The sequence below is a fragment of the Fonsecaea pedrosoi genome (assembly GCF_000835455.1).
Source record: "Fonsecaea pedrosoi CBS 271.37 unplaced genomic scaffold supercont1.5, whole genome shotgun sequence".
NCBI classification, from domain to species: Eukaryota; Fungi; Ascomycota; class Eurotiomycetes; order Chaetothyriales; family Herpotrichiellaceae; genus Fonsecaea; species Fonsecaea pedrosoi.
The window spans coordinates 3,005,937-3,032,809 of NW_013550611.1; the positions used below are offsets into that span (position 1 = coordinate 3,005,937).

Sequence of the window (26,873 nt, forward strand, 5' to 3'; positions counted from 1 at the left end):
TCTCCGGGTCTACATTTGCTAGGGAGCGGAAGACATTGTGTCTCAGATCTCAGAGTATCTCTACAAAGGGGTGTGATACTTTGGCCTCCACCGCCAACAACGACCCGATCAAGATGTTGCGACATGGTCATATAGGCCGGACATTGGTCCTTTTGTGAGAAAAACACTTTCATTTTGTGTCTATGTGTTCAATCGTCAATATGCATTTCATACTTGTCGCCGTCTTTTTGGGTCTTGCAGGTAAATCTGCTGCCGAATGCTTGTCGTATGGATATGACTTTGTCAATCTTGGAGGACCTTACTGTGTCAATACGACTTCTACGGCTTATTTCTCGTTTGGCACGGAATTCTTTGGTGAGAACAGCGTCCCCTTCATGGGCCGAGCCAAAATCTGACAGTGACAAAGGCTGCCAGGCAAGTGATGTACAAGACGCTGTCACTCCAATTCTGGTCGATCCAAACAGCGATGAGTACTTCTGCTCCGACATTGCCGTTCAACCAGACGGGGCGGATATGGTATCGACATGGTAATTGTTTGGGTTACCATAAACGAGTCTGCTTGCTAACAGCAACCAGTAATATCCCTGGTAATGAAGTGACCAAGAACAATATGTTCTCTGGAGACTGGACGATTGTCATTGAAGGCTTGACATTTGCCTGGATGAGATCGTTTTCTATCATTGCGGCACCACCAGTGGTCGTGACAACCACTCCAACTGCTACGTTCACCGTCACATCTACCCCGTCCACCACGATCACAACGACCATTACCAATGTCTTTTCAACCACGGCATCCCCTTCTACAGTTACAGTACCTACTACGACCATCACAAGAACCATAACCACCACCCCCGCCCAAGTAACAGTGTATTCGACATCAACCATCACGCGGACACGCACCAGCAGAGTGTTCTCGAAGACAGTCTCGACCACTACTGTCACCACGTCATGCAAAACGCAGCCACCAGCGAAGGATCCCACATGTACCATTCGGCCTACGAAGGCTACCCTTGCCGCAAGCCTCGAATCAATCACTATCCTCCCACGAATGCGTCAATTCGAGAGAAACGGTCGGAACGGGAATAAGAGAGCTGGCCAAAGAAGAGATGACTCGCCCGTTGACAGTGGCCCAGGTATTCGCGGGTGGACATGCTGGTGGTCATCGAATATGCTGACATCTCCTTAGATCAATGCACCACCACTTCTGTCGATACTGCCAACGCTGTCTCTTCATATACCACAGTGATCGCCCCGACAAGCACCGAAATCGACACGGAAAACGCAACGACGACAACTACAGTGTAGGTTGCAACGAGTGAAGAGTTCTGCAGGAATACTAACTCTGACTACCAGCACGCCTCCTCCAGTAACGGCATACTCTGGAAAGGCAAAGACGACAATCACAGTCACAGCAGCAACACCGACACGCACTCGCACCACTCGCACATATCAGACAGTCTGGACCACCTCGACCATTTGGGCCACGTATGTGTTATGGACTTTTCTTTGGTCCGATGAGCCTATAGCTAATGCCACGGCAGGATCACCTCAACGGTCAAGACGACTCCATCAGGCTGGGTCTGTGCCACGTCCGCAGCACACTGAGAGCAGGGAATCGAGAAGAGGCGCAAAGGCTATAGGAATGATGATTAGGAACATTAGGGACCATAGAAAAAGGACTTAGGAGGGACGGCAACTCACCGACTTTTGTACTTTCCTCTTCTCGGTCGAGTAGTTTAGTTGCAGTTCATCTTTCTTCTAGCAAAATTCGCAGCGTGATGATGCAATTTCTCGGTTCAGTATCATCTCCTTCGAGTCACAAGGTCGTCGTCGCCAATCCCGGGTCCCACATTTGCTGAGTTGACGGCGTCCAACTGGCGTTGTGCCTCGCCCGAGCCTCCCACTTTTCAATCACAAAAGCTGTTCTCTTTTCGATCGATCTGATTGTCGCCGGCAACAAGTCGAACTCAAGCTCGTTTTGACATAGCAGGTTGATGAAGGTTTTGTGCAGCTCAAGCCACTCGCTCATGTCTTCCGGCATCAACCTCACTCCATCATCAAACAGCCAGGGTGGAACTGGCTCACAGAGTATAACGATGGCTTGGTCCAATCTCTTTCTCAGCTCTTCCCAAGCAGACGTCTCGATCATTTCTTTTGTAACCTGCGGCGGACCGTATAGGTTGGCATAAGCGATGGGGTCGATGCCAGATCGGTCTGAGATGATGAATTCGTGGCTCTGGAGCTTCTGTTCCTCGTCGAGCTGCGTCTGGAGCACAAGTCGCTGGAAATTCATGGCCTTCTCGGACCCGGCTCGGATGTCGTCTCTGTTCACGTCTGCCGCCATCAAGACGCCGCGAGCAAGCTCCTTGATGACCGCAAAGGAAAGATGGGATCGGTCTCTGTGGATCTGTTGAGAGACAGCCTCGACCAGAGTGGTCTTGCCGGTACATTGGGCTCCAATGATGTATATCGAAGGGATGGCCATCATCATCAAGTGGCTCTCAGATGAAGATCAGCTGCAATCACAGATGCAGGCAGTCAATCTCACAGCCCAACCCTCGTAGGGGTGGGCATGAGTTGGCAGTCAAGGCCCCTGCAAGTGCATATGCACATCTGCGCAAATGCAACCATCAGGCAGCTGGGTGGCTGCATACCATCACGTGTCAGCCTTCTTGTCGTCGACCTCTGCTCTAGAGACATTCCTTCTTCGACGTGCTTCATCCTTGATTGCTATCATGAAAAGAGCAAAGCGTACATTACAGGACAACATCGCCGTTTCGGACAAGGAGTGGCGGTACGATATCCCTGGCTTGTCGGATGCAGAAGGAGGTGGTAAGGCTGGAGACATCAAATCAATACAGCTCTCCTCATCACGAGGCATATCCCTGGATTGGACCTCTATTCCTCGAAATCGAGCCACTCGCGAATACCGCCCAGAGGATCTCGTGCAGGTCAGCGTCGCGGACTTTCGGCCAATCTACGACACTCAGGATACTTCGTTACCGAGGGGCAATGCACAGAGCGTCGACTACATTCGCCGGTTTCTCACCGCTGGTATTGTCATCAACGGTGTCCAGTACTCATTCTACGGCCACAGCAACAGCCAGTTGAAATCTCGGTCGTGTTACCTGCTGGCCGGGTCAAAGCAGGAGGTGAGCAGGAAGGTCGAGGCGCTGGGAGATTTCAGCAAGATCAAGACCGTGGCCAAAAAGGCCAAACGGATCGGATTGTTGTTCTCGACTGCCGACATTGTCCAAGACGTCCCCACCTCCCGGTGTCGAGACATTGAAGATGTCGAGAGAAATGGCTTCATCTTCACGGATGGATGCGGCCTGGCATCCAAGGATTTTGTCCACTTGGTGGCGAGCAAGAAACCCATCATTTTTCGCGAGCAGCGGTACTACCCCTCCGTCCTCCAGATCCGCTACTCGAGCTACAAGGGCGTGGTATGTGTTGAGCCCCGGATGGAGAAGGGTCTCTGGCTCAAGTTACGCGAGTCGATGAAGAAGTTCAGCGGAACAAGTGACCTGAGCTTTGCTGTCGTGGCATTCTCAAAGGTATATACAACACAAGAAATCGGTCCCTGAGTTTGGAGAGACACTGACACCTCCAGCCCTACACTTACGGATACCTCAACGACGAAATCGTTCTCCTGCTGCACTCTCTCGGCATCGAAGCGGATGTCTTCCTCAAAAAACAGAGAGAATACTTTGGGTTTCTCGATCGGTCACGGACAGACCCTGTCTTTGCGTTCCGCCTGCTAAGCTCCCTCGGTATGACCGTCGAGGCCGAGAAACTCCTGGTCGAGGGGATGGAGAAGGTCGAACAGAGTGTGCGCAAGACTGTCACTCAAGAATACGGCAAGCTGCTCAACAAACGGGACGAACAGAAAACACGGATTCTGATCCCCCGGTCCCGATTATTGTTTGGGGTCTGTGATCCTTACGGCTTGCTCAAACCGGGCGAATGTTTTCTGCGTGTGACGTTGGAAGAAACCGGAACCCCGTTGACCATCACTGGGGTTAACGTGCTGGTGTCGCGGAATCCCTGTCTGCATCCTGGAGACCTCCGCAAGCTCGAGGCCGTGAACCGTCCGGAACTCAGCCACCTCACAGACTGTGTGGTTTTCTCCACGGCTGGGAGACGACCGGCTGCTGACCTCATGTCCGGCGGCGACTTGGACGGCGATACATGTGGGTTTACCCTGGATCAAAGAGTTGCCCTCTCTCTTCTTTACTAACTCAAGACAGTCTTTGTATGCTGGGATGCCGACCTGATTCCTCAGGCAATGTCAGAGCCAGCCGAGTATCCAGGAGTAAAGGAGGCGACTCGATTCACTTCCATCAAGGTAGATGATTTGATAGCATATTTTGCGGGCTACAACAACATGTCCCTCGGACGGGTCAAGAAGGTTTACCTTGGATGGGCGCGCGCTCGGGGCCCTCGCTGCAGCCAGTGCCAGGAGCTCAATCGACTCTTCTCCCAGTGCGTCGACGGCAACCGTATCACAATCCCCGAGGCGTTGCTCGATACTCCAGACGTTCCGCTCAATGGTGAGCCGTTCATCCTCGACGCCCTCCATGCCGCAGCACGGGAACGTTGCAGCAGTGTCAAGAATGCGACGAGGGCCTTTGATGCCGCGGGACACCAGAGTCTGGCGCACGCCATTCCCACCATGGGCATTGCGGATCGAGAGACCCTGGGATTCATCCTCAGCAACCCGGCTCCCTTTTCGGATTTCGAACTGGCACGGTTGACGCTGAGCTGGTGCCGGAGGAACAAGGTCCCCTTTGAAGAGTTCTGGGCGTTTTTCGACGCATCGCAACTCACCGTCGACGAGCAGACGTGGATCCTGGCCGAGCTGCCCCCGTCGCCCCGGTATCCGTCACACTTCAAGAACGGACTGCTCCAGTCGCATATTCTCTCGCGCGAGGACCTGCAGGCCTTCCGGCTCGACCTGCATTCCCTCCACTGGAAATGCGTGTTCGACTCCCAGTCCGAACCGCTGCGGAGTTTCATGGCGGTGGTCAACCGGACCTTTGCCGATTTCGCGAAGAAGCTCCTCGTGCTCCGCGTGGGCGAACGACTGAGCGTGGCAATCTATTTTCCCCGTCCGATCGACAGGGAAGAAGACGCCGTCGTCCACGACACGGTCAGATTGTTTGCCTTCCCGCATTCCCACCCGGACAGAGTCGGACACCGACGAGGTGTGCCCACCAAGATAAACTACAGGTTTTACTATGACGAAAACGGGATGCAGCTCTACGAGAACCGCCGCGAAAGTACGTTTGTCCACTTCAAGAGATCCGTCAATAACGACAGTGCCTACCGCGGTGTACAGGGCAAAAATAACCGGGCTCGATCCCGCCAGGAGACAATCGACCAAGGCGTCAACTGCGACTGGAGAGTGAGTATAGATCTGGGCAGATTCAGTGCCCAACTCGCTACCCATATCGGCCGCACAAGGAAGGAAGCAGTCACTGATGCTGTAGGTGACAGAGGATCAAAAGCAAGTGAGAGACCGTCGTTGATATCTTGTGATAGGAACTGTATCTCATCAGCAACAAGGACGTTCGTGCACTGCGGGCTCTCGACCTCTGGCTCGAGAGCGTCGACACTCTGGACGTCCTTCCCAACTTTCCAGAAGACGAACAGCCGCCATACAACCTGCCGACACTTGATGATGTCGACTGGAGTCTCTGTAGCGACTTTGTTGTTCAAGTTGTGCGGCACAAGAGATACCCCCTGGTGCTGGAAGCAACGGATGCTCAACTCGCGGATCTGCTAGAGTTGAGCTGGAGGCACGACCTTACTGATGTCGTCTCGGAGACTTACAGCCGAATTCTGAAGCTTGAGACTGTCGACCAACGTCCAGCACTGCGGTGTAGCCCCGAGATCCTTCGATGCCTCGTTGAATTTCTCCACTTCAAGCCTGCAATGGCGATACACTTCGCGCGTTTATGTCCCTGGACACGACTTCCCGACCCCTTCTCGGATGCCCTTCTGCGGCAGGGTTCTACCATTCTTGGTGCTCTTTTCCTCTGCGCAAACAGGGCCGGAGAGCTGGTGGTGAGGCACCTGCGGGCTGTGCTGCAAGACATATCTCTGACTCTGTCTATGACGCGCGAACTGTTGGAAACTGCCGCTATAGCGGTTGCGAGTCCGGATTTGCTGCTGACGATCCTGATGGAATGCCGAGAAGCATTTGCGGATGCCATTCAGGATCACGACGTTGATGTCGTCGCATATTTCTTGCGGAATATGTTCGGGACCGTGCTCGACCATTGCGCCGAAGCCAGCGATAATACTGAGATCACACCAGGCTCCTGGATGTTAAAATCAGGTTTAGCAGTCCACGGACGAGTGTCCTCTGTGACCAGCCAGCGCCGTATTGATGCCCCCAGGCTGGCCAGGCTCGCAGTCGGCGACCACGTGCGATTCGTGGCAAAGACGACCGCGACGAATTCCTCTGCTGCCAAACCTGCAACATTCGACGCTGTGGTGGAGACAGCAGCAAGTGACAACGCCATTAAATTTCGATGCCTCTCGCAACCTGCGACCTTTCTCGAGAAGACGGCCTGGGACATGAAGCATTGCGGCTCCGTGGTGAGCAGTCAGTCGGCCGGGGAAGCTCTGGTGCATCTTCTTGATCACAAGGACCAGAGTTGCAGCTTTTACCATACTCTGCTGAAGAAGAACAACGTACTCGCCGAGAGCAAGAGCGAGGGCGAACGAGCTTCATCACAGGGTTGCGATCCTGTTGAGGGTCTCAATGAAAGCCAGAGCCGCGCCGTTGATGTGTCCATCAAGTCCCAGCTAACCTGTCTCTGGGGACCTCCCGGTACAGGTAAGACATCGACCATCATTGCACTGTTGCGGAGGTTGTTGAAGGAGCAAGAGGCAGAGAGGGTATTAGTCACAGCACCAACGCACAATGCCGTCGACAATGTGTTGCGCCAGTACGTGAAAAAGGCGCTGGATATCGATCCCAGTCTGCCACGACCAGTCCGGGTTTCTACTGAGGTAAGTGTTCTTGCAACTCTTTGAACAGACAATTCATAACAAGTCTCTGCGCAGGTGATGAAGGTCTCGGATGATTTGAAAACCTACACTGTCGACGCAATGATCGGGAAGGATCTGAACAAGTATCAGGCTGCGAAACGCAAGGCGATACAGACGGTTTCCGCCGCTAGGTTGGTATTCACAACTTGTGTGGGTGCAGCGCTAGGTCTGCTTCGGAAACAACTCTTTGACACGGTAATCATCGACGAAGCGTCTCAACAAACGGAGTCCGCATCCCTTATACCCCTGGTCAAGGGCTGTCAGCGGGCCATCTTGGTAGGGGACCACGTTCAACTTCGGGCCACCGTCAGTCCCCATGCGTCCACTCTAGATTATGATGTCTCGCTCATGGAACGCCTCTGGACAGAAGCATCAGACAATACCATTGGTCGGGTCATGTTGGATACTCAATATCGTATGTATCCAAGCCTGTGTACCTTTCCGAGTCACGAATTCTACGGGGGACGCTTGTTGTCAGCCGAGTCTTGCCGCACGATTAGAATCCCGGCCTCGACATTTCCCTGGCCAAAACGAGTAGTGAATGCGAAGCAGGCAGAACCTGACAAGACCAGAGCGGTGTGGATTCAGTGTAGCGACGCAGAAGACCTCGGGCGGAAATCAAAGGTCAACCACGCCCAAGCCAACATCTGCAAAGAGATTCTGAGGCTATTGACCACTGCGCCGCCAGTAGCCGGTCAAAGCAGTCCAGATCAGGGACCTAGCTCGCCACCACCGCCGCCGCCGCCTTCTATTGCGATCTTGACACCATACGCGCGCCAGGCCGAAGTGCTGAAGCAGCTTTGCCCGGGACACACGGTGTCGAGCATTGACGGGTTCCAGGGCCAGGAAGCGGACATCATCATCTTCATCACGGTGCGATGCAACTTGCAGGGAGAAATCGGGTTCTTGAAAGACATGCGCAGGCTGAACGTCGCGGTCACCAGGGCCAAGGCCGGCCTGATCATTGTCGGGGACCAGTCGACATTGACCAGGAGGAAGGAACACGAGGATGCATGTCAAGTGTGGGATCGTCTTATCAAGACGTGCTCGAAGGTGGAGCTTCCTGTTCACAAGAAGTAGGTGGGTGCATGTTCGCTTCTCTGTGTGGCGTCCGTCTGGGGGTGGACGAACAAGGCGCAGTCTTACCTTTTATTACGGCGCAGTTTCATGTCCGTCTGTAACCAGTTGGCACACTGTCAACCAATGAAAAGTCTTGCGGATAATTATTAACCAATAGGGGAAACTCACCCCCAAGCCGGATAGATTATTCCTCCGACTCACGCTGGAGTCTCTCCGCTTCTCATCCCTTTCAGGTTTCGACTTCAGCCTCGTCGTTGGGAAACCCTCCACCGGCATTACATGCAGGTGCATTTCTGAGGTACCTGTGAGGATCACTCTGAGCCTCTTCAAGCTTGCGTGTCATGAATCGCACCGTCGCTGGAACCATGTCTCCCCAGATCTCTGTGGCCTGGCGAAGCGAATACGGGAGTATCGTGTATAAAGACCACGGATGACTCTCTTTACACATTGCTAATCATCAAGGAACCAAACGAACAGAGAACTAACATCTACCGCAATCGAAATAGCAAAAGAGCCAACAGTAAAAGCAACATCGATATTTCACTAAGATCCAAATACATCTTCAAGGAAGCCAAAGGGGAAAAAAACCCAAAAAGTCACAAAAGCCACTCACAAGAATCCATTCAAGCAACTCTATCAATGTCTTCTCCAACCGTGGCCTTCTTCGGCGCTACCGGCGGTGTCACCAACGCCATCCTGGTGCACACCCTTAAGGCGGGGTACAAGGCGAGCGCGCTCGTGCGCACGCCTCAGAAGCTGCGGGACCAGCTCACAGCGCAGGGCCTCTCCGCGGAGATCATCGCCAACTTGACCATCGTGCAGGGCGACGCGCTCGACGTCCCGGCCGTGCGACGCACACTCATGGCGGCGGCGGCGGCGTCTCCCTCATCACCGAGCGGCCATCTCCCCTCGGTCGTGGTGACGGGACTGGGCGGCAGCCCCAAACTGCATTTCGACTGGCGTCACCCGTTCCAGATCGCGCAGCTCGACAACCCGACGATCTGCGCGACGGCGGCGCGGACCCTGCTCGCGGCCGTGCACGAGATCTCTGCCGAGAAGAAAACCGGCAACACTACCACCGACAATAACACGACTGCGAATGATGCGGCCTCGGAACCGCTCCTGACATTCATCTCCACGACGGGCATCTCGCGCGGACCCGAGGACGTCCCCCCGCCCATCCGCTTCCTGTACCACCAGATGCTGGCCCTGCCGCACGCGGACAAGCGCAACATGGAAGACCTGTTCCGCGCCGACGCTGCGTCCGCGGACCCGGCCTTCCGCACCGTCGTCGGCGTCAGGCCCACCCTGCTCGCTGGCGGCGCCGACTACCGCGACGGCAACGGCTTGGACAAGATCCGGTGCGGCACAGAGGCGGAGCCGGCGCTTGGGTATATCATCAAGAGAGCGGATGTTGGGCGGTGGGTTTATGAGAATGTGGTCGGGGAGGCGTTGAAGGGGAGTAAGGGGAGGTGGGAGGGCGAGATGGTCAGTTTGACTAGCTAGTTAGCTATCTAGCTACCTATCCATCTAGCTGATCAGCTCGCTGGATTTCATCAGTCAAACCTAGAGAGCGAGTCGGGGACGTAGTGGCGAATGACATTTTGCAGCTGTATCAACAAGGGCGGGAGTGAATTTGGGTTTGGGGGCAATAGCACTATTAGCAACATTATATGGAATAATTTAATCATGAGGATTATTAGTCGTTAAAAAGTGCGAAAAGAATTGGTGTCTTCTCCATCATCATTCATTTCTCTATGCTCGACAGCGCTACAGAAAGCGCCGCAGGTATCGGGGTACTAGTAGTACAGAGGTATTATGCAGGGTGCTAAACAAACAGTGGGCTCTCTCCGTGTCTGTCCAAGCCACTTTGTCGATGAAAAGCAAATCGGGTAATGTTCAATCGGTTGAATGCCTTGTGCAGTCAACTCAGTAATCTCTCCTTCCTCTATGCACCTCGGTCTGATCCATCAAGCTTCGTGTTTTGTAGACTCTCTCTTTGGTGACTTCTCCTTGTCTCCTTCATGAGTCGAGAGAGTCCGTCGATCAGATCCTACTCGTTGTGTGATGTCTGTGCGTTGTTGTACGAGTCCTATGTCTTCGTGTGCGGCCACAGGTGAGGCATGAGATGACAATGTCAAAGAGGGACACGATGCCGTTGACAATGGCGGTTATGATGGAGCCAATGCCGTTGACGATGGCCATCAGCACGGAGCCAATGGTGCGGCAGATTGATTCGAACTGTAGTCCGACCGTTAGTACTACCGAAATCATGACGGGGATATGTAAGGGAGACAACATACGCAGGAGACGACTGCACCCATTGTGGCGGTCTGTGAGTATTGTGTGGGTTTATTGAGACGGTGAGGGTTTGTGTCTGTCTGAATGGATCGTAGTTTCTTGTGAATGTTTAAAGAATAGGATGATGGGCTGGCTTTTGAATGTCTTGATAAACAGGAGAGAGTCGAGGATGTCTAGAATCTTCAGGGAGGATGAAGAAGTGGGGGTTGGGGAAAAAGAGGTCTTTGTACTTGTGTCACTTCACCATGAGGTATGGGAATCATCGCCATTGCGACTGCCATGGAGACAAATACATCACTTTGCTTTCTTCACATCCTTCGCTTAGCATGATTCTAACCTCCCTTAGACCTAGCGCTTGGACCTCTATGCACAAGGACATCAATCCCGGCCAATACGAGCAGTTGGGGAGATAAACGTCATGGAGCTATGACGTTGGGAAGTCTGTTTGCTCGAGATGCCACGGGATCAAATTAGATAGCGATGAGTTGACCATCTCACGGCTGGGCCAAGTAAATGCTAGCCTGACCTCGAAAATGCGCATCTGACGGGGTTGCCCGTTACACTAGTTCTGGGATGGGAAACCACCATTATGCCATGGTGGGAACAAAAGGGGAAAGGATGTGCTCAAGGAAACCAGTTGACGTCTGATTTCGAGTGAGAAAACAAGGCAGACGGTGGCAGATGGCGGCCGATGTCGACCGATAAAGAATGGCGGAGAAAGAAAGTCTTGGGCTATCGACGTCATTTGCAGATCCGTGCAGGAAGACGCCAACCAACAGGCCGCATCCCAGGAGCGCAAGTGGCATAAATGGACGTCACTGGCTGCTGGTCTGATGGATTTGTGGCGGTTGTGGCGTCCCGCATCTCGATTTCAATTCCCCAGCCACCGCTACGAGCCGCACTGTGGCGTCGGTGGCGGTGCATGCAGGAACAGCTTCCCGACCTCAATATTCTCCGCCAATGAAAACCAATGTGCACGTACCGCATCGAGCGAGATGCTGCAGTTGGTCAATTGGGCTACTGAGTCGTGGTGGTGCTTATGGTCGTCCGAAGGGCACCTGGCAATCCCAGGCGTGGTGTGTCTATGCCTGATCGCGGCACTGACTATAGTCATTGGACGCCGATTGCTTTCCCTCAGCAGAGAAAGCGCAGTTCGTTTTACGGTCCGCATCCCTCAGGAGTTACGCTCATGGAATCTTGAGGATGTAATAGCCGGGGATGACAAACCACAGGTTGAGGCATGTACTAACCTATCGCTTGCCCGGCCTGGTGCTAACCCGTGTACGCAGGTGTCTGACGGTCGAATATACCCTCGATGTCCAGCGGATGGCCGTCGTTTAGGACCGCCCATTACTCCTGCAAGCCCCTCCGCAATCGACTCTGCCGTTTCAGCTGCAGCACGAGCCCAAATCCAATGGTCACAGACGACCTTTTCAGAACGACGTCAAGTCCTTCGAACGCTGCTTCGATATGTGCTTGACCATCAGGAAGACATTGTGGCTGCGTGCTGCCTCGACTCCGGGAAGACCAAGATAGATGCCTGCTTCGGCGAAATACTTGTCACTGTCGAAAAACTACAATGGACTATCAAACATGGGGAAAGAGCTCTCCGTGTGTCAAAACGACCGTCCAATCTCCTCATGTGCTACAAGTCAAACGCTGTTGTCTATGAACCTCTCGGCGTGGTAGCGGCGTGCGTGAGCTGGAACTATCCCTTCCACAATTTCATCTCCCCAGTCATTTCAGCCTTGTTTGCAGGCAATGCAATCGTAGTGAAGCCGAGCGAGCAGACATGCTGGAGCACGTTGTACTTCATCGATATCATCCAAGGCGCATTGCGAGCATGCAACCACAGTGTGGATCTCGTCCAGAATGTTATCTGTCTACCGGAGGCTGCCAATTACCTCACCAGCCATCCAGGTATCAGCCACATTACTTTTATCGGCAGCAGAGACATCGCGCACAAGGTGTGCACATCGGCTGCTAAAGCATTGACTCCTGTCACGGTGGAGTTGGGTGGGAAAGATCCTGCCATCGTGCTTGATGATCCGAAGACCATCAGGACCATTGACGACGTGGTCTCAATCCTCATGCGTGGAGTCTTTCAGTCTGCCGGTCAGAATTGCATCGGTATTGAGCGCGTCATCGCATTACCCGCAATTCACGATAAATTGCTGGCTGAGATTCTTCCCAAAATAAAGTCGCTTCGTCTGGGCTCTGTTCTCCTGTCATCTCCCAACAACCCGCCCGACATGGGCGCCATGATCTCGTCACGCAGTTTCTCCCGTCTTGAAACCTTGATTTCTTCTGCTGTCGCTCAGGGGGCAACTCTGCACTGTGGAGGCAGACGCTTCAATCACCCTGAATATCCCCGCGGGACCTACTTCACGCCTACGCTCCTCAGCAACGTGACTCCTGAAATGGAGATCGCGCAGAATGAGCTCTTCGCGCCTGTCTTCTTGCTAATGAAGGCCGTGGGCGTAGATGACGCGATCCGTATCGCGAACTCGACAAATTATGCCCTCGGCGCTGGAGTTTTTGGACACAACCAGCGTGATGTCCAAAAGTGCGTCAGGGGCGTCAAGGCAGGGATGGTCGCCGTCAACGACTTTGGAGCCTACTACGCGTGCTCGCTACCCTTTGGCGGCGTCAAAGGTTCCGGCTACGGACGCTTTGGGGGCGAAGAAGGCCTCCGGGCTCTCTGCAACACCAAAGCTGTCTGTGAAGACCATTGGTTAGCCCGGTCCCTGGGCATCCAGACGAGGATTCCACCGAAACTACAGTACCCCGTTTCCAAGCATGGCTGGGATGTGTGTAAAGGAGTCGTTGGCACGGGTTATGCATTCACCTTGGGCCTGGGGGAGTGGGCCGCATCTGTGGTGATGCTTTTGGCGGCCTTGATGAGAAAAGAACAAAGACAGCAGAGACACACCGGACAGTGGGTGGATGGGTGGGTGGGTGACACTAGCTGGACCGGAGCGAAGGTAGAGAACAAACTGAGAGAAGAAAGGATATGAAGTACTCTCATGATCCTCATACCTTCACCTCATATACATTGTCGATCTCGATCCTCCCATGCCGCTCATTCCGTGCGTATCCTACAGAAGTAGAAATCTTCAGCTGCTCTGGGGAAACGTCAAGGTTGGTAAGCCAACTCCAATATCATGCCAGAATGGCGATTACCCGAGGAGGGTATAAACACACGTAACCCAGCCCTGGATCCGACGTCTTATTTCTTCTATGTATTGTTTTTAGGGTTGAAACTTTTTGACTCCGCAATTCACGACCATGATATCCCCAACATGATGGCGGCACCCACAAACATTGCTGCGAACTGGAGAGCCGTCTTTTTCAACTCGGCGGCTTTGTTGGGACCGGTCTCCAACAGCTCAGGAATGACGGCTACTGTGCCTACGTACAGGAACGTGCCCGCAGTGAAAGGGAGCAGCATGTCGCCCCACGAGAGGCTGGTGCCCCAGATGCCGCCAAATCCTCCACCTGTTCCAGCTCCGGCCGTGGCTTCGTCGGCCGCGCTCCTGGAGGAGCCGCCGTACTCTTGCACAAAAATGCCGATCAGCGTGCCCAGGAAGGCGCCCACCGCCGTGACGAACTGAGCGCCCATGGCTTTCCGCTTTGAAAACCCAGACTGGATCAGCAGCGCAAAGTCGCCCACCTCATGGGGGATCTCGTGGAAGAAAACGGCCATGGTGGTGGTCGCGCCGAGGGCCGGGCTGGCGTAAAACGAGGACGAGAGGGCTAGGCCATCGGTGATGTTGTGCGTAAAGTCGGCGATTAGGTTGAGGAGACCAGCGAGTTTTACAGAGGGATTTTGTGGCGAGGATGAAGAGACTGGGGTAAGGGCCTTGGTGTCTTTCTGGCCCTTGCGTTGTCTCACGTCGCCATCTGCTGCTTTCCCTTTCTTTGCGGACGTAGTTGTGGCTGAGCCATTGGTGGCATTCTCGTGCTTCTCGTCGTGAGAATGGGAGTGTGAGTGCGAGTGGCCGCCGTCCCCTCCGGTCGCAATGCGCAGGGCTTTATCCATAACCATGAATGTGACCAGTCCAACTATAATTCCGACTCCCAGGAGCAGATTGCGGTTCGGTTCGACCATGACGAACTTGACTTGGTCATGTTCGTCCTCGCCCAAAAATATCTCAGGGAGCAAATGAAAGAGCGTGTCTCCCAGAAGACCTCCGACTGCAAAGGCAACCATGATACTGAGCGACGACGGGTCGATATTGGGGGGACATAGTGCGAGCAGGAAGTTCGGAGGGCCCGAGATGTAAGCTGTTGCGAGGAGGGCGTTGATCGCAGGCGAGGACGAGGGAAAAAGGATGGCGAAGAGCTGGGTCGTCAACGAGGCATGTGTAGGATTACTTCCAGCCTTTGCCTCTGACAGTGTTTGCACAAAGGCACATTGCTGGCACTCAAAGCCTCAGCGCTGATCTATACGGTCAGAGATTTGGTCTTGCGCACCTGGACGTTCTCCTCGATTTCATCCCTTGTCAGCAGGCTGGTGTCCTTGCTTTGGACAGTCTCCGCACAGACCGAGACTACCAGACCGAGAAATAGTGCGTACATAGTGTATTTGATCATCCTTGAGGGTCTGAAACGTAGAGTAGCCATTGTTCCTGCCTCCAGACTGTAAGATGAAACGGCACGCGACTGCGCAGGCATTGATGAGGGACCATTGGTAAAAGTGCAGTGAGCTCACCCGCATCAGGGGTCAGGATGACGCCGCCCTGTCCTTAACCGCAGCACGCGCGAGTCACGCACTGCGCTCCAACTGTGCTCTTAGGCAGGTACGACAGGTAGACAGGCTTGACAGGCTATCTGCGGTCTTCCTTGTTCGTTCCTTTGAGCTAACACATAGCCCTGGATCTACAGGAGATTTGCCAATGACTTCGTGCACCTAGAGCTTTGACTTCCTCTGTCTCCGTCTGGAGAGGGACAGAGCAAGGCAAGATGGAATCCCTTTCGCACTCATAGACGGACGCGTCCACCACTAATGCTTCTGCCCAATATCTTCTCAAGTCCGGCTACGCAAGCATTGACAGTATCAATGCTCAAGAGGACAGGGTTACTGATGAGTTGTGCACGATGAGGTTTTAAAGCGGCCGCTTCTGGATGTGCCATAATAAGAAATTCAGGGGTTCGACCAGGCGTTATCGATAACGGCAAATCCTCGGCTAAAAAAGCAACATTTTTGGTACAAACTGCGGATTTTCTGTTCACTGGTGTGCTACTGCCAATAATTCCCTCTAGAACGGACAGACACTCCATCGTTGTATCTGAAGTTGTGAGGAATCCGCATCATAATGGGTCGCGAACGACAGAAAAAGAAAAACAGGTCTTCCATCCCGAAAGCAAGGCCAAAGGATGGAAGGACAAAAGCCGGTAAGAAGAGGGTGAATTTTCTGGGAAATGAGACCATTGCAAAGAATTGGTACGTCTGCAGCTACACGACATCCACAGATTGTCCACGGCTAACGCCTTCCACAGGGATCGAAAACTTACCTTATCGCAAAACTATAAGCGACTGGGCCTGTCTTCCAGACTGAGTGCTGTGACAGGCGGGACCGAAAAGAAGGCAGCCAAGGACAAAACCGACTCAGAAGAGGTGAAAAGAGATTCGCTTGCCATCGCCGGACCGCTGGCCGTCAACTTGACCCCTCAAGAAGTTCAAGTTGAGAGAGACCCGGAGACAGGTCGTATACTCAGGATCATCCGACCAGAGACAGCGAATGACAATCCGCTAAACGACCCTTTAAACGACATTATGGATGTGGAAGATGAACAACCGAGGCCACAGCCTGCAAGTGGCATCGTCGCAGAGCTGGAAGCGCAGGCGGCAGAGGAGGCGGAGTTGCTGGCAAAGAAGAAACGGCCACGACAACAGAGCCATCGGGAAGAAGAATGGATCGCTAAACTAGTGGAGAAGCATGGCGACGATATTAAAGCCATGGTCAGAGACCGAAAGCTCAATCCGATGCAACAGAGCGAAGGCGATCTTGCTCGCAGAATCAAGAAGTGGAAGGTAAACCACGGAGACGTCATGACATGAGACAATATCTTAGCGAATAGTCGTCCAATATGCCCAGTCTTCGACACTAGACATCGCCCCAACCAGATGCGAAAAGAAAGGGCCTTGCTCGAACAAATGCAACAGCACTGCGCCGAAACATATAGGCTTTGCCACGCAGGAAGAAATGCTCCATGAAATCGACTTGGATATCTGCCGTATACACACCAGAGCTCACAAAGATACATCCGACAAGTAAGATTTGCTTACAGAAAGATCGCAGGCTTAGTAGGGCCTAGGAGGGTGCTTGTGCGAGGACTATCCATCCACATACAAGGCTTCGATTACCGAACGAGCGGCCATTACGACCGAGTGCGACCTTGGAAGATAGAAGCACCACCACTGTTCCTCCACAATCTCGCAAACCCTACTCAGCCATCCAACTCGGGAGGAATGGAGAAAGGGGCTGGTAGAGAACGGCTGTGCTATGACTTGCATCCAAAAAAACGACGAGAAACATGGAAGCACTCTCCCCGCTGCCTGCATTGGCTATTCTTGAACAAGATGCTGAGTAGACGCGGGAGGGATTTTGGACCCGATTACGTCGACAATCACCTTCTCCGGGGGATTCAGCAGCGGGAAGCGACGCCCAGACTTTTCGGGGCGGAGAAATGTGGATGACGACTAGTAAGAAGATAGATACAATTGGTCGTGTCCACAGCGAACCAAGCGGCTTCTTCTGATCCGCCTCGTGCTGGTTTCCTGCATCCTCCTTTCGCGTATCTAGCTTTCATGGATCTTCACGTTTCCACTCCCTTCATTCCCGTGGGTCCCCTCTGGTGTCCTTATGACAGTCAGCGCAGGTGCTCAAGCTCGCTCCCGTATATCAGCGCGATGTCCCGGCGAAGTCCTCGCCCTTTTGCAATCAACGCATCCAAAATGTTACAGGACTCCGGCTTATATCCATACCGTCAACAAAATCCAGACATAGACAAGGAGGAAGAGCGTCAGTTGGAACCACGGTTTCTGCCGCACCCATAGCGAAACCACCTGCAAAAAAGGTCATCCCTCTACTTGGCAAAGGGTTGATAAATTGTTACAGCAGCGTGAGCATGATGTTGGCCATAATATCTTCACCCAGATCTCTCCGGTCAAACCAGCATCGCGCCATGAGTGTCGTTTCCAAGTCCATGCCGATAAAGAGTCCTTTCACCAACTCAACAGCCTCCAAGATGAATAGTCCTTGCGCCACCCCTTCCACGACAACAGCGCCTCTGATCCCAGATAAGATCTTGCCAAATCTGTACCTGTCAGAGTGAGTGAAGTCTGCCCCATTCATTATGTGCGCAGGCTTTGTCTGACCCTTGTCGGACAGCATTCACACTGCTGCCGCAGTCCTCAGCCCCAACTACAATGCACCAAATCGGCCAAGAATCAAATATGTCCTCTCCGTCATCGAGAATCCGGACAAGCAGCCCAAAGTGCCCCCTGGCCATGAGGCAGACTTCGTTCTCAAGTTGATCAGTCTCCGGGATAACGTCAACGTTGACCTGCTCCAGTTTCTGGGCGAGGCCTGTGCTTTCATCAAAGCAAGCCTCAAGAACAACGATGGCGGTGTTCTTGTCCATTGTCAGAAAGGTATATCACGATCTGTCGCAGTTGTGATTGGGTTTATTATGGAAGAAATGAACCTCGATTTCGACACGGCATTGCGATATGTTCGGTGTGGTCGCTCAAAGGCGAAACCGAATCCTGGTTTCCAAACGCAGTTGGAGCTCTGGGGCCTCGTCCATTACAACATTCACGACGCCGATGGCAAAGAGAAACCAGAGTACACTTCCTGGAAAGCAGAGAATGAAGAGCAGATCGAGAAACTGGGGGCCAGATGGATCGTTTAGGCTTCGGAAGGATGGGCTTGCCTCTAGCACTCAAGAAAAGCGCCGTGCTAGTTCGGAGTACGGCCCCAAACTCTTGCGGGTATGCAGTAAGCCTGGTTATTCTGGCAATTGCCTGTCTTTTCTGTGTGTGAAACTACCACGACTATAGGTGGTATTGTGGCGATGGCATGGACGGTAAAGCGTTGGCGCAGGTTCATTGGGGGTGGCGCTGATTGCATATTTCGAACACAGGACATTGCGATGGCATCGATAGAGCTGACAAGAGTGGTCTGTTAGTCTCAGAGCTGTGCATAGTGTGAGTCAAAAGATGGACAGGCTGCAGATTTGGGTTTTGCATCAGGCCAGAGACGAGCAAAATGCTTCCTGCTGAGGACAACCCTGTTTGAAGCAAAACTCATGGTTTTCCTTCCTTCCCGTCCTCTATCAGGTCCTCGGACTATCAGGAAGGAAAATAGCCAATATCAATCTCGCCGATCGAGACCCTGGTTTCTCCGCCCTTGGCTTGGATGCCTGGGCGATGCTGGCGGAGCGGAAATCGTTGTGTACGTTCGGGTCTCCCCCAATCCACCCCCCTCCTCTCGACATCCAATGGGCGGCCACAAAACAGTTAAGCTTATTTCCCGAACCCCGTCCCCAGTCTCATCCTCTTCTGCGATGCATTTCCAACTCACTTCCACCTCTGTTGCACTGTCTCTGTCTCGTTGATATCCTTTCCAACTACTCGGATACTGTCATTCTTTCCCGTCACCGGCACGTCATCAATCTCGCACAATTGACTTTGCAAATTGTGTCCGATTTGAGACCCTGTGGCATCGACTGGACGTCGCTTTGTATTTAGTCTGCCGTCGAAAAGTGAGGTTCTACCACGTCTTGTTCCCGTCACGGTTTCGTCACCTTGTGTCGTCGAGGGATCGTCTTCGGGGTATTTAAGCGTCCGATTGTCCAATACTTTGCCGACTTCCTCCTCTCAGAAATCCACACCGTCACCGGTCTGTCACCTGAAGGACTGGGCAAGAAAGGTATGTTGCCTCTCGCAAGTTCCAATTGAGATAGGCATTTGCTTGGTGCTGCGTCGTTGCTGTCTTTGGCAACTTGACCTTGCGTCTGTGATTGGTGTCGAACGACTTGCTGACATGAACATTTTGCAGGACACTGCCTGAGACTTCGCACAACACGCTGCCTCCCGACACTCCCCTTGGTGAGTTCCATACCCTAGCAATACTACACCATGAGAGTTGCTGTTTGCGCTCTGCAGTTTGTCTGTCGCAAGCTCCGGGCGGAACGGGTGTTAGGATTCCGGAGACAAACAGCAAACAGAACCCTTCAATTTGCTCCTCCAGACACTTCTAGAGTCTGGAAAGCCAAAACATATTTAACCTGCCCATTCCCATGAGCATGTTAGTTCTCTGATAGTCTGACATGCATGAATATATACAGATCACAAATACCGCAAGGTACGCCAAGGGCCTTCTGAGGGCTTCTGAGAACAGTCAATTCCATGCTCTGAGGTATGCCCTTTTCTCTGACTGTGTCCCTGTCCATTGACGAAGCTGACTTTCTTAGGGTTTGGTCGGTCTGCCTGTGAGTCTGTTCTCTCCTGTCCGTCACTTTCCCGTCAAGGCTCTTTCAATCGCTCTTCCGTGCCTATCCTTCTCCCTCACTGCCACGTGTCAGGCCATGCAAAGTTACTGCAGTGGACCTTCCTGGCGCTGGAGCCTGGCCACAAGGACCACGTGTCCTCCGGTTGTCAGCGGAGAGTGGAGCGAGGAGGGCGGAAGACGGTGACATGACGACGACGAGCATGTGCTCGCATGTGCTCCTCGTCGCCCATCGTCTATATATATCACTCTCCTCCTCCCTCTTTCCTCCGTCTTCTTTCCTTCAGTCAATCCATCAACAACTTCTTCGCTCACATTACTTACTTCGATTTAGCCTCGAAATATCAACACCCTCGACCATATCTACAGAAGCAATTTGTTTTCGACTGCTTTCCGTTTTCGCCGTTTGAACCTTTTCGCACGGTCTACTCCACGTCAGACCAACGTCACTTTGAGATTTTGTAAGTCATCTTCATTGTTCTTTCTGTCTCTGATTCCACCCGATCCTGGACAATCGATCTCCCAGAATTTGGATGGTATGGAATTGTCCGCCTCCTTTGTCCCTTTGGCCGCCTGCGAAGATCGACAGCGAAGAGGTCCCAGGTTTCGAAAGGGCATTTCCTAGTATCAGTTTCAAGATGTCATTTGTCTTGCGATTTGAGACAGAGGTTCATCTTGACAAATCCGCACGAGTTGGACCGACTTGCAGCAGACTTCAACCATCCAGCATTTTTGGCCTCCAACAACAGGCTTTTGTTTACACCGCCGAATTTGGTCGTTGAGTTGCCTGTTCCGGAAGGCGGGTCAGCGCCGAGCCTAGGCAAGGCTGAGGGTGTCTTCACCATCACAGTCAGGCCCCGAGCATATGAGCATTGACAAGTCTCTTCAGACAATCGACATGTGACAACTTCACTATAGAAGCGAGTCTGCGCCGACAACGACAAGGCTGGCTCCTCAATCGACATGTGCTCAACATCTATACAGGAGACCGTCCAGCGCCGACATGTGTCAAGAACTCAGGCCCAGTTCGTTGTCGCCGATTCTTGACTTCCAACTATCCGACTTGTTTGCCTCAACTTCTTCCCCCATCACATCTGACCCCTTCTTGTTCAATGACTTCGCATGAGACTGACAAGATGATTTCCTTTAGTTTTCGAATTTGTTTCAACTGCAGTTCTAGCTTCCAAAATGGTGTCAACAAGAGCACAGCAAACCAAGGGCCGCACGACTCGAGCACAAGGGTCTAGCAAAGTCAACATTACCACCCAGGTCACACAAGTCTCCACCACCGTGTCCGCAGGTGCCAGCACAGATGTCGCTATGCCGGACGTCACCATTGCCACCGCTTTCACCGCTTCTTCTGACCAGACATCGAATAGCGCTCGTCGTCTTATTGTCACTTTCAAGCTTGGCCCTCGTCTTCAGCAATTCGGGGTTACTGGCACGGATCTTGTTGTGGCTTCCAAGGTTGACATCAAGGAGAGGCCCAAGCGAAATAAATCAGTCCGTCAGCAAGCTGCTGCCACTTCCCGGGGGATCAAACGCGAGTCCACTGATCAAGGTTCGTGACGTGAAGTGGTTGTTGCTTGGATCGAAGCTAACTCTCCTTAGATCTTGACACTTCGCCACCCAAGAAAAGCAAGCAGGCTCATAGGGAGGACGAGGACGAGTTTGAACCAGACCATGCAACGACACAAGCTCCGAGCATTCTTACTGCCGGTCGCGCACTTCGTGGTCGAGGAGGAGACGGCACAGTCACGGGGCGGATCAAGGCTGTTCGAAAGGCAAAGGAAGACCTTCGTGGCCCTTTTATCACTCTTCAATCCAAAGGTCTGGGCATGTTCTTGAAGAAACTGAGAAAGCGCCGCCCCGCAACGCCTTACACGAACATCCAACGATTCCAGTTCGGCCACGACCACCTGTGGTACTGGACATCACCGAGCCCGTATAACATCCGCAAGGTCTACGAGATACTGGAGGAGGAAAAGCCTGCCATCAATGCGGCTGCCGCAGTGGAAGGGACAGCGACCAACCCATTCCATGCAAGCACCGGTATCTCTGTCGACTCCATCGTCCGTGTCATCTTGTCGCAGGCATGCACAAACGAAGCGGCACTGGATGCACAGCAAGCAATGCTCCTTGCATATCCTTATCGCGTCGGACACACATGGGTCGCAGGACAGAAGCCGAACTATCACGCAATGCGCGTCCAGAGTCTGACAAAGCTGGAAAAGGTGCTGAAAAAGGCCGGTCTTGCCAACAAGAAGCCAAAAGCGATCAAAGACATCCTTGACATCGTCTACCAAAGAAATGTCGCGCGTCTTGACCCACTTGGGGTTGGTGAAGTCCTTTACGATGGCAACGAGAGAGGTGCCTCTGACTTCGTACCTGGCCTGCTGTCTGTCGACTATTTCTGGGAAATCTACCGACAAGAGGGCAAGCAAGCTCTCCTTGATCACCTTGTGTCTCTCCCGTTGATCGGTGTCAAGTCTGCATCCTGCTTGATGTGCTTCAACATGTCGTTGCCTGTCTTTGCCGTGGACACTCACGTCGCCGGAATGGCAAAGCTTCTCGGTTAGGTACCGGAATCATGCAACGACGAGATTGTCATGTGCACCCACCTTGACACTGTCTTGCCAGACAAGATCAAGCTTTCCCTCCACCAGGCTTTCTGGAACCATCGTCGGAACTGTGTGCGCTGCAGTGCACGAAACAACCCATCCAGCTGGGTCTACAACAATACCACCTGTCCACTGGAGCTCCTTGTCAAACGTCCGCAGCCAAAATCCGACGAAAACAAGCCAGCCAAGCTTCAGACCAGCCCACCGAGGCAGGTCACCAAGAAGGAGCCTAGCGACGAGGAGCGTGTCGCGCAGGGACTGGTCAAAGTCACGTACGAGATCGACGACGACTTTGATGCCGCAAGGGGTACCGGGGTGAAGAGAACGATTTGGATCCGTGATTTCAGTGCGGAGGAGTACGATCCTGTGGACGAAAAGGAATTTATTTATGAGGAAATTTCGATTGATTTCAGACAAAAGGAAGCATAGTCGGTGAGCACCAAACATATGGTGGACACAGCAGTTGAAAGCTTTGACGATATGGGGGAGTTTGAGGACTTTACGAATCTGATTTTATGGTAGCAAAACGAATCTTGAGCTGACAAAACAATGGATGTATTCCCAAATAATATCCCTCGTGTTTGGTGATGTTTCTTGGTGGTGGACTTGTCGTCTTCACGTGATGGAGATAGTGAGATACGCGAGGCGCCTCCTTGACGCCCGTCCTGGGTGCCTGCGCCACTTGCGCAGAGGGTCAGCTCCCCTCCTATCTGTCCCGTGCCTACACTACTGATGTGCCCCTCCCACATATCTCTGCCATCTCTGCCATCTCCATGAGGATGAGCATGGGAGGTGCCTTGACACCAACTGGCCTCCCTCCAATCATCTGACGCGGCGGGATTCCAACTATTAACCTGGCTCCCGCCCGCAGCCGGGATCAAGGGCTCACCAGACCCATTGTTTGCCTCGCCTCCCAAAAGCTTGGGCGGGCACCGACAGGGCAATTCAGGTTCAATGCTACCTTTCCCCACGACCCGATGCCTCTTAGAGCTCCTACCAAGCCCCTCCTCGCCTGCGGAAGCCTTTTTATCGGCCCATGGGACTTGTTTCTTATCTTCGCCACAGTCTGGAGCAAGCTTTGTCGATGAGAAAGCTTACCTTAGGGTAGCAGCCGTGCCCTGATCGCCAAACAAAGAATACCTGAACAGGCAGCTCCCTATACCAGCCTCTGCTTCCCTCTGCGACTCTGCTACCTTGCTAGCAAACGGCTCTTCTTCCTATTCCCTACCATGTCTAGCAAGACCCGCCTCCCTAGCTTCTCTCATCCAATGCGATCGAGAGGATTAATTGTGATGGTTCCTTCGGTCAATCCCGAGCTCGTGGGGGAGCAGCATCGTCATCATCTGAGCAAGCTGTTATTCCCCTCGTAGCTATACCTCGGATCGAGAAGGATGAAAAGAGCAAGGTAGCTCGTGCATGACGGGTGCTGATGGTGCTCCGTGCGTGGTACAAAAGGATCACCATTGCCTTTTTTCTCTAGAGTGACGCGGGACGAGCTCTTCTTCGGTGCTACCCTCCTTGATCTTCTTTTTTGTCTCGCTCAACGTTTTCTTTTCTGCGGAGCGAGTCCGGAGTGCGTTCTTTGACTGCGCAATTCCAACATGATCTCTTTGCTCCCTGCAGCTCTGCTGCTGGCTTCAGGTGCTCAGTTCGTTTCCTCCCAGTTCGTGACTGCGCCAACGAACTTTACAACCAAGACTGGTTACGCAGATGTCACGCTCCGCTACAAGTCCGTGCCCGCTGGCATCTGCGAGCAGGATCCCGACGTGAAGAGCTTCTCTGGCTACGCCGACGTGTCTCCCGGCCAACACATCTTTTGGTGGTTCTTCGAGGCGCGCAACGTCGACCCCACGACCGCACCGCTCACCATCTGGATCAATGGCGGACCGGGTTCGTCCTCGATGATCGGTCTGTTTCAAGAGCTGGGACCATGTCGAATCAACCAGGACGGTGAGGCGGTGGACAATCCGTACTCGTGGTCCAATGTCACCAATTTGATCGTCATCGACGAGCCAACGCAGGTCGGCTTAAGTTACTCGTCGCCTGTGCCCGCCTACGAGGACCCGAACTCGGGAATGCTAGTCCAACTGCCCAACAACACCTGCCCCGACTATGCCAGTGACTGGGGCTGCGGGACGTACTCGTACTGGAACGAGTCTCTGACAGCTAACAGCACGCCCGCGACCGCGCCAAACATGTGGAAGACACTGCAGGGGTTCATGGGCGTATTCCCGCAGTATGCGAGACAGGGGATCAACTTTGCGACGGAATCATATGGTACGTGCCCGTTTCTGCAGGGAGGCCTTCTGAAGGCAAAGGGCCTTACTACAGTTCTATTCTCCCATCTGCCAGTCCACCTCCACCCCAGTCGCCAAGAGATTGAATGCGAGAAGTACTGACCCAGTTGACATTTACTCGCTTTAGGTGGCCATTATGCACCCATCATGTCGGAATACTTCGAGCAGCAGAATGCGAAGAACATCACCGGAGCACACAACATCCGCCTCGAGCATGTGTTGATCGGCAACGGCTGGTACGACCCTTTGATCCAATACCAAGCCTACTACAATTTCTCCGTAGCCCCAGGTAATACATACGACTATGACCCACTGAATCAGACCGTCAAAGGTGTGTTTTCCCTCCCTTTTCCGTTTTATGCCTCGTTTCTATCTTTCGCCCATTTTTTCTGGCTACGCCTTTCTGCCCCCCTGCATGATTGAGTGGCAGACAGGGGTCCTGACCTGTGGACAGACCAATGGTTCAACAACCTGTACGGGCCGGGCAACTGCTACGACCAGACACTCGACTGCAACACACGGAAGATTGACGAAATATGCACGGCGGCCGACAATTTCTGCCTAGAACAGGTGGAGAGTCTGTACGACATCTACCTGAATCGCGACGAGTACGACGTGCGCTTCTTGATGCCGGACCCGTTCCCACCGGTTGACTATGTCGACTACCTGAACACGGAGCGGGTGCAGGCGGCCATTGGGGCGTACGTGAATTACACCGAGAGCAACGCGGCTGTGGGCAACGCGTTCGGCAGCACGGGCGACGACGACCGCGAGATCGGCACCGTGGAGGCCCTGCAGGCGCTGCTGCGCCAGAACGTTTCTGTCACCATGTACTTCGGAGACGCCGACTTCAACTGCAACTGGCTGGGCGGGCAAGTGGTGGCCGACCACGTCAGCGCGACGGGCTACGCGAACGCGGGCTTTGTCAACATTTCCTCCTCGGACGGCGTCGTGCACGGCCAGGTGCGCCAGAGCGGCAAGTTCGCCTTTGTGCGCATCTTCGAGTCCGGCCACGAGGTGCCCTTCTACCAGCCGCTCGTCTCTCTCGAGATGCTCGACCGCGTCCTCGCCGACACCGACATCGCCACGGGCAAGACCACCATCACGCCCCAGTTCCTCACCAAGGGTTCCACCGTCTCCTCGTACCGCGAGGGCAACGCCACCATCCAGCTGTCCGTCATCCCTCCGGACGCCATCTACAACACCACGACCAACATGCCTCAGAACTCGACCTCCAGCGGTGGCGGTGGCAAGAAACTCGCCAAGCGGGCAAAATACAGCCTGCGACAGGCCAAGAAGATCAAGAGGGACAAGTTGGGCGGATGGTCGAAATGAGTGATGAAAAAAAATAATGTTACAGAAACCGCGAGAGATATATGTCTCGCTGGATGGCCGCCCAGGGCCAACTGTTCTGGAGTTGCAGAAAAGATGGACACAAAAAGAGCCCCTTGTCATGGCTGCTCCAGATACACTGTTGTTGTGACAAGCTCTGAATGAGTGACGACACCTAAAAGAAAAAAAAAGAAAAAAAAGGGGAGGAGAGGAGAGGAAATATACTATCGTAGTAGTAATTGACAAAAACAGGGCAACCCAGTTCAGTTGATCAGACATGTTCTTTCGATTCATTTTCATTTAGTAGAGCAGTTACCTCGTACATCTCTCTTTCTGTCTTACCCGGAAACTCATGCTCCCCTTTTCTGCCTCTTGGGACTCGGATATTCCTGGATAATACATCCTAGCCCTCATTCTCATCCCCGCGTTGCCTTTGTCTGCTCCGACACTTCGACATGTCGGCACTTCGACAATCTCGTAGATCTCTCCCCACTCACTTGAAATCTTATAGAAGCGGTGTACCTGCGAATCATCATGCATGGGGCGTGGGGCGTGGAGCGCGGAGAGCGGTTCACAGTGCAAAGGTGGTAGGTAGGCACGTAGGATAGACAAAACTGTTTCGAGGGTTGGTAGGCAACATAGTTAGGAGGCATGTAGGATTG

The 26,873-nt window shown here is 53.2% G+C and overlaps 11 protein-coding genes across 11 annotated transcripts; 9 read left to right on the top strand and 2 right to left on the bottom strand.

Annotated features, from left to right (window-relative positions):
* Nucleotides 1-200: 200 nt before the first annotated feature.
* On the top strand, nucleotides 201-1,605 carry Z517_08562 (uncharacterized protein; the record flags this gene model as incomplete). The annotated part of the gene is made up of 6 exons (XM_013427077.1): nucleotides 201-354; nucleotides 407-527; nucleotides 577-1,133; nucleotides 1,187-1,301; nucleotides 1,354-1,485; nucleotides 1,542-1,605. The coding sequence occupies 6 exons, from the start codon at nucleotides 201-203 to the stop codon at nucleotides 1,603-1,605; spliced, it is 1,143 nt and encodes a 380-aa protein (XP_013282531.1).
* Nucleotides 1,606-1,816: 211 nt separating this feature from the next.
* On the bottom strand, nucleotides 1,817-2,485 carry Z517_08563 (uncharacterized protein; the record flags this gene model as incomplete). Its single annotated transcript, XM_013427078.1, has 1 exon — nucleotides 1,817-2,485. The coding sequence occupies one exon, from the start codon at nucleotides 2,483-2,485 to the stop codon at nucleotides 1,817-1,819; it is 669 nt and encodes a 222-aa protein (XP_013282532.1).
* Nucleotides 2,486-2,735: 250 nt separating this feature from the next.
* Z517_08564 (uncharacterized protein) lies at nucleotides 2,736-8,142 on the top strand (the record flags this gene model as incomplete). Its single annotated transcript, XM_013427079.1, has 5 exons — nucleotides 2,736-3,557; nucleotides 3,614-4,193; nucleotides 4,251-5,488; nucleotides 5,545-7,023; nucleotides 7,078-8,142. 5 exons carry the CDS (start codon nucleotides 2,736-2,738, stop codon nucleotides 8,140-8,142), a joined length of 5,184 nt encoding a protein of 1,727 aa, XP_013282533.1.
* A 639-nt stretch (nucleotides 8,143-8,781) lies between these two features.
* Nucleotides 8,782-9,648, top strand: Z517_08565 (uncharacterized protein; the record flags this gene model as incomplete). Its single annotated transcript, XM_013427080.1, has 1 exon — nucleotides 8,782-9,648. The coding sequence occupies one exon, from the start codon at nucleotides 8,782-8,784 to the stop codon at nucleotides 9,646-9,648; it is 867 nt and encodes a 288-aa protein (XP_013282534.1).
* Nucleotides 9,649-11,438: 1,790 nt separating this feature from the next.
* Nucleotides 11,439-13,460, top strand: Z517_08566 (uncharacterized protein; the record flags this gene model as incomplete). The annotated part of the gene is made up of 1 exon (XM_013427081.1): nucleotides 11,439-13,460. One exon carries the CDS (start codon nucleotides 11,439-11,441, stop codon nucleotides 13,458-13,460), a length of 2,022 nt encoding a protein of 673 aa, XP_013282535.1.
* Nucleotides 13,461-13,723: 263 nt separating this feature from the next.
* On the bottom strand, nucleotides 13,724-15,069 carry Z517_08567 (uncharacterized protein; the record flags this gene model as incomplete). The annotated part of the gene is made up of 2 exons (XM_013427082.1): nucleotides 13,724-14,863; nucleotides 14,920-15,069. The coding sequence occupies 2 exons, from the start codon at nucleotides 15,067-15,069 to the stop codon at nucleotides 13,724-13,726; spliced, it is 1,290 nt and encodes a 429-aa protein (XP_013282536.1).
* A 692-nt stretch (nucleotides 15,070-15,761) lies between these two features.
* Z517_08568 (uncharacterized protein) lies at nucleotides 15,762-16,507 on the top strand (the record flags this gene model as incomplete). The annotated part of the gene is made up of 2 exons (XM_013427083.1): nucleotides 15,762-15,889; nucleotides 15,946-16,507. 2 exons carry the CDS (start codon nucleotides 15,762-15,764, stop codon nucleotides 16,505-16,507), a joined length of 690 nt encoding a protein of 229 aa, XP_013282537.1.
* A 1,127-nt stretch (nucleotides 16,508-17,634) lies between these two features.
* Z517_08569 (uncharacterized protein) lies at nucleotides 17,635-18,363 on the top strand (the record flags this gene model as incomplete). Its single annotated transcript, XM_013427084.1, has 2 exons — nucleotides 17,635-17,780; nucleotides 17,841-18,363. The coding sequence occupies 2 exons, from the start codon at nucleotides 17,635-17,637 to the stop codon at nucleotides 18,361-18,363; spliced, it is 669 nt and encodes a 222-aa protein (XP_013282538.1).
* A 2,786-nt stretch (nucleotides 18,364-21,149) lies between these two features.
* On the top strand, nucleotides 21,150-22,540 carry Z517_08570 (uncharacterized protein; the record flags this gene model as incomplete). The annotated part of the gene is made up of 2 exons (XM_013427085.1): nucleotides 21,150-21,522; nucleotides 21,573-22,540. 2 exons carry the CDS (start codon nucleotides 21,150-21,152, stop codon nucleotides 22,538-22,540), a joined length of 1,341 nt encoding a protein of 446 aa, XP_013282539.1.
* Nucleotides 22,541-22,570: 30 nt separating this feature from the next.
* Z517_08571 (uncharacterized protein) lies at nucleotides 22,571-23,011 on the top strand (the record flags this gene model as incomplete). Its single annotated transcript, XM_013427086.1, has 1 exon — nucleotides 22,571-23,011. The coding sequence occupies one exon, from the start codon at nucleotides 22,571-22,573 to the stop codon at nucleotides 23,009-23,011; it is 441 nt and encodes a 146-aa protein (XP_013282540.1).
* Nucleotides 23,012-24,183: 1,172 nt separating this feature from the next.
* Z517_08572 (uncharacterized protein) lies at nucleotides 24,184-26,214 on the top strand (the record flags this gene model as incomplete). Its single annotated transcript, XM_013427087.1, has 3 exons — nucleotides 24,184-24,859; nucleotides 25,007-25,210; nucleotides 25,334-26,214. The coding sequence occupies 3 exons, from the start codon at nucleotides 24,184-24,186 to the stop codon at nucleotides 26,212-26,214; spliced, it is 1,761 nt and encodes a 586-aa protein (XP_013282541.1).
* Nucleotides 26,215-26,873: the final 659 nt, after the last annotated feature.